At 36.3% G+C, this 16,879-nt stretch overlaps 3 protein-coding genes across 4 annotated transcripts in view; all 3 read left to right on the forward strand.

Annotated features, from left to right (window-relative positions):
- Positions 1-16,879, forward strand: part of LOC134845178 (small ribosomal subunit protein eS4-like) — a 485,903-nt gene that overhangs the window by 395,211 nt on the left and 73,813 nt on the right. The window lies entirely within an intron of this gene.
- Positions 1-16,879, forward strand: part of LOC134845180 (cytochrome b-c1 complex subunit 6, mitochondrial-like) — a 350,323-nt gene that overhangs the window by 247,803 nt on the left and 85,641 nt on the right. The gene's annotated exons all lie outside the window — the stretch shown is intronic.
- The window catches only part of LOC134843852 (uncharacterized), a 14,866-nt gene continuing 6,083 nt past the window's right edge, over positions 8,097-16,879 (forward strand). The window contains exons 1-2 of one of the 2 annotated variants that reach the window (XM_063860162.1): positions 8,097-8,305; positions 15,803-16,446. In XM_063860162.1, coding sequence (XP_063716232.1) covers positions 15,818-16,446 — 629 coding nt within the window. In that variant the 5' untranslated portion in view covers positions 8,097-8,305; positions 15,803-15,817. Of the gene's footprint in view, positions 8,306-15,799; positions 16,447-16,879 lie in introns of both variants that reach the window. The other variant, XM_063860159.1, reaches the window with a different exon arrangement.

Consider the following 16,879-nt stretch of genomic DNA (forward strand, 5'->3'; position numbering starts at 1 on the left):
AATTTATTTGAATCATCCTTCTTTACGGTAATGACAATAAGAGATATGAAACAGTCACTAGTGCATTTGTCTAATTTGTATTGGTATTCGTCTACCTTTCTCCTGAATAGGAAACATTGGGTACTTGAATTTTAAGTTAACTACGTGATATATCGATCATCCTTGACGGTTGAAACAGTCTTTGTGTTTTGAAAAAAATTCTTACCAGATATCAGACTGCTCACACATTAACATATCAAATCGAATTTTTTCCTTCGGGGCCGGCTTCTGAGTAGTGCTAATCCCCACTTTGTTCCCCAGAATACGAGCCCCAGAATACACTTTGTGCGTCGTTCTAATTTTCTAAACAAAATTAGAAATGTTACTTCATTATCTGCCAAACATATGGTTGCCTCTAGGGCACCAAGTATTACGATAGGTTGTTTATTAGAATCCACTAACTGCGCCGGCAAGTTGAGACGTTCTGCTGGTGTACATTTTGTTTGATCCGATGGTTCCAAAATTAAATTTGCTGTGGTCCAGTTTAAAAAAGATATTGGACTTTCTGTATTCACGGTCATATTAATGATCTGATGATCAACTCTCACCAGTGACTTCATACGCTCTGAGTTTGGATCTCTACGTATATCGGTTTTTTGAACATCAGATTCATGAATTGAAGTTTTTTCACATTTTTGTTTATTTTCCAGTCGTCCTTGTATATAGCTGTTAATACTTTCAATTTGATTACTTTTTGATTCGATTGACATTACCTCGAAGTCGTCACAAGAGTCGAATGTTTGTATAAGGTTACACTCTTCTTCCAAACTCTCGGTAGTTTCAGTTATTTCGTGCACTTGCTGCGATCTGCCTATACATGCGAAATGGTTTGGTTTATTGCATTTCTTGCATTGTTTGCCCATTGCGGGACATTTTTTAAGATGCCCTTCTGTAAATGATTTCGCATGGTTTCTTTTCCGTGTCGTCATTATACTTTGAAATTGTTCTTCCTTCGTGTTGTCTTCTTTTGAACTTGTCTCGAGTATATCGTTTATTCGTTTGGCCTCTGTTGCCTATTGCCAATATTGGTTCTTGTTTAATTTTTATTTGTGAACCTGATACTGTTGCTGCAGTATTCATATTTGATTTCTGAAACGCCTCTGTAGTTAGCTTACTTTGCTCAAACTTCAACGCTCTTTTCAATACTTTGTGTGGAGGTATTGTTTCAAACGTGAGGTTGTCTTGTAGAGCGGGACTTCTCTTTTTTGAAATAAACAATTCTCTTACTAATTCATCTTCCGAAGTATCCAGGTCGGACTTCGCTGCCTGCACAGTTAACGCCGTATGGAACGCCTCCAGAGATTCGCCTGTGTCCTGCGATCTTTTGAATAATTTATAACATTCTTAAGTAATGCTTTGGGATTTTTCGAATGTGGCTTTGGCCAATCTTACAATTTCTTTAAATTCGAGTTTCGAAATTTCCTCATGTGGATTTTTCTCTACGAAACGTTTTTCCCCTCAGTCCCCTAGGCAAGAAACAACCTTGACACTAGGCGCTTTTCCCCTTTCTCTTCTTTCTTCATTTTCTGCTGCCACTCGATCTCGCATCAATCTATCCCGTGTCTCCCGAGCTGTTACAGCGTTCAGATCCTCACCTGTACGAGGTGTCTCCGGTCATGGTTCTGGTTCCTCTATTACAGGTTTTGGGTCTTTCAGCATTATCTCCTGATTTACATTTTCTTTTACCGTCACGGCCACTAGAAACTGATCAAACCACACTTTGAAATTCCATGGAGGATTGATAATTGCGTGGTCCAGAAAACCGGGATCCCCATGTCAGTCCTGTTGTCTTGAGACAAAAATCTTGCTGGCTGCGCCATGTGATAGCCCCAAAACTCGGATGTTCTTGTATAAGTAAAACACGGATATTCTAAGAGCTGAATTCAAGTTTTTTTCTTTTTTTGTTTTGACTGTAGCTAATTTTTAGCTGGCTTACTCCATACATGCGTAGGGATTACTGAACTAAAATTCAAACAACATCTTAACACCACCGTTGGCCTCGGTCTCACATACGCTATGATATCGATAGCATTATTACATAGCATCATTAAATACGTTTACTGCAACTGCAGTAGTAACTATGTTTTCACTCAAGTTTACTGCAACGGCAGTACTACAAGCATAATTGTTTTGTTTCTTTTTTTTTTTTTACTTTCATACTGCATTTGACTCTTAAGAATAAGCGTTCCTGAACAACAGCTTTTCATTTTCTCTCGAAATTTCTTTTTCCGATATTGCATCACTTGCGATACTACGTAAGCACAGCATTGCAAAGTAGCGAGTAGAAAATGAAAAGGAAAAAACATTTTCTACTCGCTACTTTGCAATGCTGTGCTTACGTTGTATCGCAAGTGATGCAATGTCCTGCTTCCCTTCTGGGTTTAAGGCATTCCTCTTCTATTTTTTATAAATTGATTTTTTTGGTTCCGAAAGAAACTGTCATTTTTTCAAAGTTTTTTTTTCATTTTTATTACTTATAAGTTTCTATTCGTCAGCTTACAAACCCTTGTTTTCGTTGTGTCGTAGGTGATTTGACATACCCCTCCGTCGCTGTTTCTAAGTTTTTTCGAGGGTAGCTAATTGGATTTGTGTTTTTCAAGAAAAAGTTTTAAGTTTTGTTCACGCCCAATTTTTTTTTTCGTGGTTTGACCTTTGAATTCTTTTTTTTTCTTTTTCACTTTATTTCATTTCGTTTGTTAGAGGCAAGGCAAACTCAACTATTGAACAGCAAAACGTTAAAAGCCATGAAGAACGTCAATGACTTCTTATTTCGAAAAAGGAAAATAATCATCAGATTTTCCAGCGAACTAAAATTTTACCTAATGATCCAGTTTGCTCCATTGGACGCCCGATTTTCATTTAACGTCTAGCAAGTGGTGTTCAAGTTTTAAAAATTGAATGACATTTTAAAAAGAACTGATTTTTTCAATAATTATCCCTAATAATTCCCCTTTGAGCTGATGAACGTACGTGAGACTCCTACATATTGTCTATTGGCTATATTTTCAGTTTCTTTTTAAAATTTTCTTTTTTTTTCCAGATAACACTTTCTTCTTTTTGTCTGAGACTTGGGTTGCTCATGCTTTTTCATATCCTTACTTACCTTGTTTTTTATATAATTAAGTGTCAATGAATACAAAAAAGACCGTGATATTTTTTTGAACATTTGGAAAACAGACAACAAATTGCTCGTGAAACTCAGAGGTTTACAAACCATCTTTACTGACCTCTGGTAGTCGAAAAAAAAATTAAAAACAATTCAGTATTTCTGTCTGTTTACTTGCCTTCATCGGTTCTTTTCTGACTATCTGTTGACTATTTTATAAAAAGACCGGTATGAATGAGTTTAAATTGCTATGAGTTTATTAAACACTGGTGGTTGGGTTTTTGATTGTTTTTCTGAAATTAATTTCCACTCGCAGGTTCGCAATTCTGTGCTTGCATAGTATCGCAAGTGATGCGTAGCCATGCTTAGCTTCTGTCTGTGTTGCCAAGAGCTGCGATGCTCCTCTGTCTTTTTATAAACAGTTTTTTTTGTTCCCAAAACAAATGTTGATTTTTTGAAATTTTTTATATCATTTTCTATTTACTAGTTTAGAAAGCTACGTTTTCGTTGGGTCGCAAGTGATGTAACATATCACTTCGTCGCGATTTCGAATAATTTCGAGGGTGGGACTAATCAACCACACCAGAACTATTCAAACAACTAAAAAGCATCATTGGCTCTATATAAAATTTCACACAATACATTCCTCTTCTGGCACAATTGCCGCCGCACTGCGCCCACTCTTAAAAATCACAAAAACACTTGAGTTGAAACCTGAATAACGTAGCATTCAACAACTTCCTAAAATTAGTTTAGACATAAGACAAAATAAAAATACTGATATCAGATTTTAGAAACCCGCGTGGTTTGCGATGCATCCAAATCAGGCTTAGGGGGAGTATTAGAGCAAATTTCCTAGGAAAGTTGGTGGGCAATAACTTATGCGTCACGTTTTATAAACTCCCTAGAAGGAAAGTACTCAGTAAACGAGATTGAAATACTTGGGCAATCGAACACTTCTAATATTACCTTCACGGAAAAAGTTTTACCGTCATCACAGACCACCAAGCGTCAACCAGCGCTTTGAACACAAACAAGAGATCAAAAACCAGCCAGAGTAGGCCAACAGGAAGGATTGACCATTTAATTCTCTTTAACTTCGACATAAAAAAAATAATTGGTGGAAAACAAAATGGGATTAATAGTCAAAATGCAAAAACACCCCCACAGCCTGAGGTGAAGGATGCTCGAGAGCTACTAACGAACCCGCCTTAGAACCAAGTGCTCTTCCCGAAAACTATTTACAGTGACGACAAACCCATCACCGAAAGACAAACACCGACGACACAAAACAAGAACTCAGCGCAATCTTGACAGACGGAGAAGTCCACGCTCCCAGCATCAACACAATTAAAACTCTCTTTAGAAAACCAGGAAACTTACAAGTACTGTGTTAGCCGCGTAGACCCAATACAGTGAAGCCAGGAACAATTGCTGCCAAACATTGAACCCCCTACTATGACAGCCACAGATCGAACACAAATAGAGGCCAGTCACGATTTGCTCATTGAGGGGCTGATTGAACAATCGAGCAGGGGAATAATACCAAAATGGAAGAAATCACGACATTTTTTATGGCAAAACTACAGAAAGTCCTTGGAGTAAAATTCATCGCCGCCGCAACAAGAAAGATCGAAACATGCAACCACTCCTCAATTTTGTTGAGGAACACGACTGGGAGGCAGTCAAGTCCTCTTACGGACAACACTGGTACAACATTTGGAACTTTCTGCTTGTGCGAGAGGACTGCCTACGGACTGATGAAAGAATAGTAATCCCGACCAAACAGTGTTAGACATCATCCACCTAACACATCCCGGATCAGCAGCTATGTTGGGTTTGTGCCAACATGTTTGGTTCCGCACATACACCGCTCCATTGTACAGATGGCGCAGAACCGCCGATATTAGGAAAACAACATTTTTTCCAAATGGATCCAGTGATAAAAACAAACGAGGAAGTCCAATTAGACTTTGCCGGCCCCTTCTCGATGAACTTCAGAAGGTTGCATACATATTGGTTGCAATAGATATTTGGTCAAAGTTTCCGACGGCCAAAGTCGTCTGAAACACAACAGCAGACCTTGGCATAAATTTTATCCAACGTTACCTTTCAAATAATGGGATGCCCCGAAGATTTAGATACGACCAAGCACAAATATTTAGGACCAAAAAGTTTCAACTTATCTGTAACACCGGTAACATAAAACTAAATTTTGCACTAGTAGACTAAAACAGCTTAATAGGGTTGATCAAAAGAATGATCCAAAATCTAAAATACAGTTTAGGGTAATTAGAATAGACAAAAACAACACTCCGTATTAATTAGCCTCAAACGTAGCCGGAATTATATAAACACTACGAATCACACCGTCCGGAGTAATTAAAGTCTCACCATTTAAAGCCAATATGGGGAGAAAGCCAAAAAATTAACTTTCAAACTTAGTAGGTCTGCCATTAATCTGAATTAGGTGAATGTAAAACACGCAAGTTTAGATCCGACGCCCAAAACAAATTTCAGACCTCCAGCCGGCGGAAACAAAAACCTTCACTAGTCAAGAACCCCAAACACCAGGCGTGGAAACCAGACGAGCAATAGCAAAAGATCAAAAAACAAATAGAATTATTAGCAAGGAAAAAAATAGGTATTGCAACAAAGGTGAAGGATCCAAAAACTTTCGAATAAAAATATAAAACCACTGACGGAAAAACTTTGACTTATCCACCACAGACCTCGTGTGTCGAAACATTCGCTAAGCAACCAAGACTGCTCAGAAATAGTGGATTCGTATTCTTACCTAACTCTTTGATATACGGGCTTTGCAGGCCCTCAAGACTAAGTGATTATGTTGCGTACAAATCTACCTGGAGATCGTGACTTTGCCTACGTTTCTTAGACATCGTAAAGCCAAACTCCCCACAACACCCGATTTTAAAAGAAAATACAACAACGGGTCTCACAAAAAGACTGACGCGAAACGAGAAGGCCGAGGACCACAGAGTAGCTCAGCGAAGAGACTGGCAAGACCCACAGGGAAAACAAGCAAAACCCCTGAGAAGACATCGTCCAGCGAAGAGGAAGAGCTGTCACCAACAACTTCATAAAACTCGGCGCCGTCAACGAAGAGGCTCATAAAAAACACCTAATCAGTGATCGCCCAACCGACCAGATAATCAGTCCGGAATCGCCAGTCAACACTGGCAAAGGCACTCGGGAACCCTGTACCAATCAACACAATTGAGAAAAAGACAGAAGGCCAGAAGAAAATTAAACAAAGTAGCATAAAATCGCCAACAAAAAAGACGCCGACAATCACAAAACCAAGTCTAAAAACCCTAATCCAGTAAAGGGGATTCGCACACAAATCAACGGAATTCCAGGAGTGCGTGAAACTTCTTGAGGCGATAAACCCAAAGTAAAAAAAACCAACGGAGATAATAGATATCATTTCCCCCTGTAGATAGCCCAAGCAAGGACACGGCTGAAGTACTTTTGATCAAAAGAAAGGACGAGAAAGAGGATAAGGCGACCGAGAAAGAAGAGACGACACATGAAGAACACGAGAAGCAAGTAGAAGACGACAATAACAACGAGGAGAGTATGACGAAACAACAGAGCAGAGCTGGCGAATGAAAACTCATGATGAGAAGAAAGAGAGAGGGAGAGAGAGAGAGAGAACCACCCGGGGACTATAAAATTCTATAAGACTATATAAATACCTACATCATCGCCCCTTTGTGATCTATTTACTGTACCAATTAATGGCAACCTTTCAGAGAGAATTTTCCTAGAAGATGATTTTTGGTGTCCAAGTTTCTGTTAGTGCTACTGCTACTGGCTTGTCGCGATATGTACAATGGGTTTCTAATTCATCAAAAAATGAGAAGTTGATCTCATGTTTTGAAGCATTCAGCAAGCATTCATTTTCAGACTGTTTGCTTCGAAAAAGCTCTGAAAACACAAAACATTAAATCAAGCCGAAAAAACTCACTTCAACTAAAAGTTCATTTCATTGTAACAATCAATTTTTCAATATATTGATTAACTTTCAGACTGGTCATGAATAGGTTTTTTATATTTAAATTTTTTCCAGTCGGTTCTAACCAATTACTAGTGGGTTTGTTTTTTATTGAACAATGATAACCTTAATCCTTTTTTGTTTAATTACCAGCTATTGTTTTTGACCTTTAAGCCGACAGTAACCAAAATTTTAAAATAAACATTTATTATTCGTGAGACTTGAAACATGACTCAATCCGTTTTTTATCTGAAGTAAAATTAGCATATTTTGAAAAACAAATTTTCGGACAGGAAAACTTCAAATTATGTGATATCTGTTTAATTTTTAGTTCATCTTCATAAGTGATCGTAAATACAATAAGAGGAAATAAATTAGAAAAATAATATTTTTTCGAGTCAGTTCTGAGTAGCCATAGGCTATGAAACGTATAAGTAAATTTACTTTAGAAGTAAGGTCGATGAGAACCCAAAAAATCAAGCGAAGTCGACCAGAGTTGGGCAACGTCGATTGGGGTTGAACAAAGCTATGACCAGGGTCGAACAAAGTTGACCAGGGTCGAACAAAGTTGACCAGGGTCAATCAATGTCAACATGTTCGATGATAATGAACACGATCGAACATTATGATCATATCATGTCCGAATGGCCATTTGTTTGACTCTCAAAGTTGAGAGAGCTCATCGTGGACCAATAAACGGTTGATACATAATTCGACCATCTCAAAAAAATTACCGAAGTAGAAAACTAGGTGAAGTCAAAAAACTAGATGCGCCAGTTGCATTTTTTTCATGTTCTTTCTATGACTTTGTCAGATTATGGTTACATGAAAAAACATGAAAACGCATCGAAACACATGAAAACATAATATATTTTTTGCTATTTTAGATAGCTCAAGTTTACAGCCAATATTTACACGACAACACGTGCGGCTTATTGGTTTCTTCACATAATTTTTAAAACTATGATTTATTAATATAACTATTCATATTAATTTGTATGAATTTTCAATGTCCAGATTTGAACTTAACTACAAATCTCAGTACGTGTTATATTCTACGATTTAAAAAAATACTCATCTGCTACTTGATTAAGTGCTGTTGGTTTTCCTGCTGTTGAATCTCGTGTCTTCGCTTCTGCAAGGTAATAAGAACGTCATACTCCATTAAATAATCAAAATCTACATTCATTGAACAATTTTTGCAGGTAATTTTAGCTACTTCATAACTCCGAATACATTTTCATTTATATGGGCGTTATTTATAAACACAAGAAACGCGCATGTTCTAATTTTGCGCAGGGGTCGATTTCGGATGAAGCATTAGTGGGTTTAGGGGAGTAAGAGGACGGACGCCTCGTTTATCATCGACTCGATCCCCTCACAGCTAAGAGGATCCATTTGGCACAATTGTTCTGAAGCCTATTTTTTTAGATGAACGACCATAAAAATTTTCTGCGGGAGCCTGTGGGGGGAGCCTCAACGCATTTTTTCCCGAAACTTTCCAAAGGTTATTTAAAATAGAGCTTAAATGTGTATCAGGATACCCCGAATAATCAATTTGTTCAATCTAAAATACGGTCGTCATTAATTTTTTTTTCTATCGAAAATCACCGCACCTCTAAAAAGTCCTAGAACCGCGCCTATTACAGCGTAAGCGGCAAATAAATCATTCAAAACCGAATTGATGCAGGCATTTTGTTTCCCGGATCGAGGTTTGTGATTTATGTTTCGATCGTGGCGGGTCGAGCACATGTCAGAGTTTGACCGAAAATCCACAGTCGAGAAGCCCCTATAGTCGAACTCAAAGTCGAAGCGTAGAGTCGAGTCGGTCGAAACATAAAGTCGAGTCGTTCGAAACAAAATGTCGAACACAAAATCGAAACATAAAGTCGAACACAAAGTCGAAATATAAAGTCGAACAATAAGTCCAAATACATACATACATACATATATACATACATACATACATACATACATACATACATACATACATACATACATACATACATACATACATACATACATACATACATACATACATACATACATACATACATACATACATACATACATGCATACATACATACATACATACATACATACAAATATATATACATACATACATACATACATACATACTTACATAGGTATACACATATATGCATACAATCAAAATTACATACATACATACATACATACTTACATCTAGTGTTACACACATATTTACATGCATACATACATACATACATACATACATACATACATACATACATACATACATACATACATACATACATACATACATACATACATACATACATACATACATAGATAGATACTTAAATAAAATCATTACTATATGAAAACACCCTTTAATACATATATTCATGTATGAAAACAGGCATGAGTTTAAACATACAAACAAATATTCATACATACATACATACATACATACATACATACATACATACATACATACATACATACATACATACATACATACATACATACATACATACATACATACATACATACATACATACATACATACATACATAGATAGATACTTAAATAAAATCATTACTATATGAAAACACCCTTTAATACATATATTCATGTATGAAAACAGGCATGAGTTTAAACATACAAACAAATATTCATACATACATACATACATACATAGATACATACATACATACATACAAACAAACATACATACATTCATTCATACACACATAGGTATACACATATATGCATACAATCAAAATTACATACATACATACATACATACTTACATCTAGTGTTACACACATATTTACATGCATACATACATACATACATACATACATACATACATACATACATACATACATACATACATACATACATACATACATACATACATACATACATACATACATACATACATAGATAGATACTTAAATAAAATCATTACTATATGAAAACACCCTTTAATACATATATTCATGTATGAAAACAGGCATGAGTTTAAACATACAAACAAATATTCATACATACATACATACATACATAGATACATACATACATACATACATACATACATACATACATACGTTGATACATACATACATACATACATTGATACATACATACAAACACTCACACATACGTACCTACATACATAATACATACATACCTACATACATACATATATACTTACGCACATACATGATTACATATATAGTTACATGCATACATAAATAGTAGATACTTGCATAAAAAACATGATTATATACAAACATCCTTTAATACATTCATACATAAATAAAAACAGGCATTCAATAATTCATACAGACAAAGATATTTGGTTTTCATACTCGTATAACCACTCGTTACACTAATATATTGAAGCTCATGTGAGGTTGGTGGGGGTAGGAAAAAGAGCCAAAAATACTCCGACTTGGCCGAAATGTTTTTTCTCGATCGAACTTGGTCAAAATATGTTCTTCATTGGTCAAACATACTCGAAAATTAGACTTGGGTCGAGGTGGTTAAAATATATCGAGCAATGTTTGAGATGGTCGAGTTATACCATTGTTTTGGTCGAGCTGGTCGAAATGTAAATTGCATTCATGATTCTTTTCCGTCGAAGAAAACTCCTCGGTCGAAAAAACTCCTCGGTCCAACTCGGTCGAAAGGTTTTTCCTTTTGCAATTTTGCGCAGGGGTCGATTTCGGAGGAAGCATTAGTAGGTTTAGGGGAGCAAGAGGGCGGACGCCTCGTTTATCAGCGACTCGATCCCTTTACAGCTAAGAGGATCCATTTGGCACAATTGTTCTACAGCCTATTTTTTGGATGAACCACCATAAAAATTTTCTGCGGGAGCCTGTGGGGGAGCCTCAACGCATTTTTCCCGAAACTTTCCAAAGGTTATTTAAAATAGAGCTTAAATGTGTATCAGGATACCCCGAATAATCAATTTGTTCAATCTAAAATACGGTCGTCATTAATTTTTTTTTTCTATCGAAAATCACCGCACCTCTAAAAAGTCCTAGAACCGCGCCTATTACAGCGTAAGCGGCAAATAAATCATTCAAAACCGAATTATTGCAGACATTTTGTTTCCCGGGTCGAGGCTTGTGATTTATGTTTCGATAGTGGCGATTCGAGCAAAAGTCAGAGTTTGACCAAAAATCCACAGTCGAGAAGGCCCTATAGTCGAACTCAAAGTGGAAGCGTAAAGTCGAACACAAAGTTCAAATATAAAGTCGAACGACAAGTATAAATACATAGATACATACATACATATATACATACATACATATATACATACATGCATACATACATACATACATACATACATACATACATACATACATACATACATACATACATACATACATACATACATACATACATACATACATACATACATACATAAATACATACATACATACATACATACACACATACAAACATACATACATACATACATACATACATACATACAAACATACATACATATGTTCATTAATACATACATACATACATACTTACATACAAACATACATACATATATTCATTCATACATACATAGGTATACACATATACTTTCAAAAATACATACATACATACATACATACATACATACATACATACATACATACATACATACTTACATCTAGTGTTACACACATATTTACAAGCATACATACATACATACATACATACATACATACATACATACATACATACATAGATAGTTACTTACATAAAAATATTATTAATGAAAACACCCTTTAATACATATATTCATGTATGAAAACAGGCATGAGTTTAAACATACATACACATATATATACATACATACATACATACAAACATACTTACACACATACATACATACATTTATACATACATAAAAACATTCATACATACGTACCTACATACATAAAACATACACAACTACATACATACATACATACTTACGCACATACATAATTACATATATAGTTACATGCATACATAAATAGATAAAAACATACATAGATACTTGCATAAAAACATAATTATATACAAACATCCTTTAATACATTCCTACATAAAGAAAAACAGGCATGCATTCAATAATACATACAGACAAACGTATTTGGTTTTCATACACGTATAACCACTTGTTACATTAATATTTTGAAGCTCGTGTGAGGTTGGGGGAGAGGAAAAAGAGCCGATAATACTCCGACTTGGTCGAAATGTTTTTTCTCGGTCGAACTTGGTCAAAATTTTCTTAATTGGTCAAACATACTGAAAAAATAGACAACTTGGGTCGAAATGGTTAAAATATATCGAACCTGGTTTGAGATGGTCGAATTATATCATTGTTTTGGTCGAGCTGGTCGAAATGTAAATTGCAACCATGATTCTTTTCCGTCTAAAAAAACTCCACGGTCGAAAAAACTCCTCGGTCCAAAGGTTTTTTTTTGCAGTTTTGCGCAGGGGTCGATTTCGGAGGAAGCATTAGTGGGTTTAGGGGAGGAAGAGGGCGGACGTCTCGTTCATCAGCGACTGGATCCCATCTCAGCTAAGAGGATCCATTTGGCACGATTGTTCTACAGCCTATTTTTCAGATGAACAACCATAAAAATTTTCTGCGGGAGCCTGTGGGGGAGCCTTCCCCCACAGGCTCCCCCACAGGCTTCCCCCAAAGGCTCAAATAACCTTTGGAAGGTTTTCCCGAAACCTTCCAAAGGTTATTTGAAATAGGAGCTTAAATGTGTATCAGGATACCTCGAATAATCAATTTGTTCAATCTAGAAAACGGTCGTCATTAATTTTTTTTCTATCGAAAATCACCGCACCTCTAAAAAGTCCTAGAACCGCGCCTATTACAGCGTAAGCGGCAAATAAATCATTCAAAACCGAATTGATGCAGGCATTTTGTTTCCCGGATCGAGGTTTGTGATTTATGTTTCGATCGTGGCTGGTCGAGCACATGTCAGAGTTTGACCGAAAATCCACAGTCGAGAAGGCCCTATAGTCGAACTCAAAGTCGAAGCGTAAAGTCGAGTCGGTCGAAACTTAAAGTCGAGTCGTTCGAAACAAAAAGTCAAAACACAGAGTCGAAACACAAAGTCGAAAACAAAGTCGAAATACAAAGTCGAACTACAAGTAGAAATACATAGATACATACCTACATATATACCTACATACATATATACATGCACACATACTTACATACATACATACATACATACAAACATACATACATACATACATACATACATACATACATACAAACATACATACATACAAACATACATATATATATTCATTCATACATACATAGGTATACACATATATGCATACATACAAAATTATATACATACATACATACTTACACACATACATACTTATATCTAGTGTTACACACAAATTTACATGCATACATACATACATACATACATACATACATACATACATACATACATAGATAGATACTTACATAAAAACATTATTATTTGAAAACACCCTTTAACACATATATTCATGTATGAAAACAGGCATGAGTTTAAACATACATACATATATACATACATACATACATACCTACATACATACATACATACATACATACATACATACACACATACATACATACATACATACAAACATACATACATACATACATACATACATACATACATACATACATACATACATACATACATACCTACATACATACATACATACATACTTATGCACATACATAATTACATATATAGTTACATGCATGCATACATAGATAAAAACATACATAGATACTTGCATAAAAACATAATTTTATACAAACATCCTTTAATAGATTCATACATAAATAAAAACCGGCATTCATTCAATAATACATACATACATACATACATACATACATACATACATACATATATACATACATACATACACACACAAACTCACAAAAATATTTACTTACATGCATACGTACACTAAAATTTTAATACCAAAATCTTTAAATCCATATCTATTTTTGCTTATATATTCTTTTGCTTATATTATTATACAGTCAAAATACTTTTCGAAAAAACTCTGCGTCAAACGCAGTCGAAATGTTTTTTTTTCGGTCTTAAAAACTCCTCGGTCGGACTCGGTTGAAACGTTTTTCCTCGGTCGAACACACTCAAAATAAATTTTTTTAGGTCAAAATTCTTCTCGGGCGAAATTACGGCTCTTTTTCCTCCCCACCTGCAAAATTTTACAGGTGAGTTTGTTGACCACGTTGTCCAATTGTTATGAAAGTTTGCATACAACTAATAAGGCGACGACAAACGTATTTGGTTTTCATACTGGTATAACCACTCGTTACACTAATATATTGAAGCTCGTGTGAGGTTGGGGGGGGGGGGGGGGGGGCGGGGGAGGAAAAAGAGCCGAAAATACTCCAACTTGGCGAAATATTTTTTCTCGGTCGAACTTGGTCAAAATGTTCTTCATCGGTCAAACATACTCAAAAAATAGACAACTTGGGTCGATGTGGTTAAAATATATCGAGCCTGGTTTAAGATGGTCGAATTATACCATTGTTTTGGTCGAGCTGGTTGAGACATAAATTGCAACCATGATTCTTTTCCGTCGAAAAAACTCCTCAGCCCAACTCGGTCGAAACGTTTTTCCTTGGTCTAACTTAGTCGAAATGTTTTTTCTTGGTCGAACATGGTCGAAATGTTCTTCATCGGTCGAATATAGTAAAAAAATAGACAGCTTGGTTCGAATCGGTTAAAACATATAGAGCCTGGGTCGAGACGGTCGAAACATAAATCGCAAACGTCGACCAGGGTTTCAATGATAGGTGACCGAAACTTTTTATCGGGACGTTAAATGGTAGTTGCAGTGTTTAGGGCCTGGTAAGGAATCTAGCAGTCTTGTTGTTCCGACTTTCGAAGAAAGCGAAAAACATTGAAGCTAGAGGTAGTTTTTTTTAATCTAACGAATTTAATATTTGGATAAATAGATTGAGGTTTTATCCTTATTTTTTGCAAATAATCCGTATTTTCAAAACAAATTGAAACTCTGGACCGCTAAAAAATCGATTTAGGTAGACATACTTATTTTTGCAGCTCTCCCATTTCTTGTTAGACCGAAAAGTACTTGTACTATAGGACGAATTTCAAAATTAAGTGAAAACGAGCATTTGGTCCTTGCGAATCAACATCTCGTTATTGAGGCGCTTGTCAAAAAATTCCAGTTATGAAAATTTCATAAACTTTTCGACTCCCCCCCCCCCCCCCCCCTGCCTCAGGCGCGCCGAAAAAACGCAATTTTTTGGTCAAAATTTCCAAAAAGTGTCGAAAATCTTTTTTTGGCCTCTTTTTTCAAAATTTCGCACGCGGCGCAGAAAATTTGGCGAACATAGGGTGTTTATAGTGATTTGTGAGAGCTCGGAAGACCAGTTTGATCGACCTAAAAAAAAGAAAAGGTCGATAAAGTTTCGAAAATTTTTTGAAAATGCAACATTCCCCCCCCCCCGCCCCCCCCCCCACTGTCGTCGAGAAAATCCTCGTTCCGCCCCCCTCCTCTAGAAAATCCTAGATCCCCCTGAACTCTCAACAAACCAATTAGTTATGGATGTGATTTCATTTCAGTAGGGCAAACACCACACAATGGAATTTCCTTTATGCGTGGCTCAACTAAAGAGAACGGGCCCGAAGTTATTAATCGTAGTATCATTGTGTTCAGTTTTCATTTGGTTCCAGAGCACCCGGCAATATTCATCTGGCGGGACAAAATTGAAAACAGCGTCAGCTCCTCTCGCATTTTCTGAAAATCACAATATTCACCCAATTGTTCAAAAAGATATTTCGTCGAACTCGACAGCCGCCAATTTTTTTCAACTACTAGCAAGCATTGATCGTAAAAAGGAATCCCCCACTTCGCTCATTGAATTATTCGTACCTTATCTGATCAAAGAACCCGTTGAACCTATAGACGAGTCGTGCAATCCCGAACCATTACCCCATGTTAGTGACAATCTTTGTGTCGGCGACTTCAACAAAAACGCGTTTACGGGTAAACTGCGTGAAAAGCCTGTTAAAACAATAGTGCATTCTGTTAAATTCAGCTTCGAAGTTGATGTGCTAGAAATACACCTAAACGAGCTATATGACGTGGTAGACTACTTCTTTATTGTCGAATCAGTGAACGCGCATGCTGACAGCAGCCCAAAGCCTCTTTTGTGGGAGTTCGTAAAAAATCAGCCAAGGTTCAAAAAGTTTGAGAAAAAAATTGTGAGGTAAGCGTTTTAGATTGCAATAGCAAAAGATAATATTTTAAGACTCTTAATTGAGACTTTCAAATTAAAATCTAGAAAAGAGCTCAAAAATCCAGGGCAATTATTGAATCGCCCAATTTTAGAGACCAAAAAGCTTGCACAAAAGAGGAAATTGAAGTGAAGAGTTTTTGGCGAGTGTAGCCAATTTTCGAAAAATTGGCTCCTCTTGTTAATTTCAAGGGTAAAGTTAAGTGAGGGGGGATGCTTTCTTGCCAAGATATGTGCCTGCCAACCAGGTAAAGGAGCCCTCTGTTGGTACTATTTAAGGAAATCTTATTTTACCATCAGGCCTGAATTGTTTCTCAAAGAACCCATAAAAGTTTTTTGATGAAAACTTTCCAAAAATGGCTGAAAGCGGAGTTATCTGCACCCTCTGGGAAAAGTTTAGATCCAC

The sequence above is a fragment of the Symsagittifera roscoffensis genome, chromosome 4 (genome assembly GCF_963678635.1).
Source record: "Symsagittifera roscoffensis chromosome 4, txSymRosc1.1, whole genome shotgun sequence".
Lineage (NCBI taxonomy): Eukaryota > Metazoa > Xenacoelomorpha > Acoela > Convolutidae > Symsagittifera > Symsagittifera roscoffensis.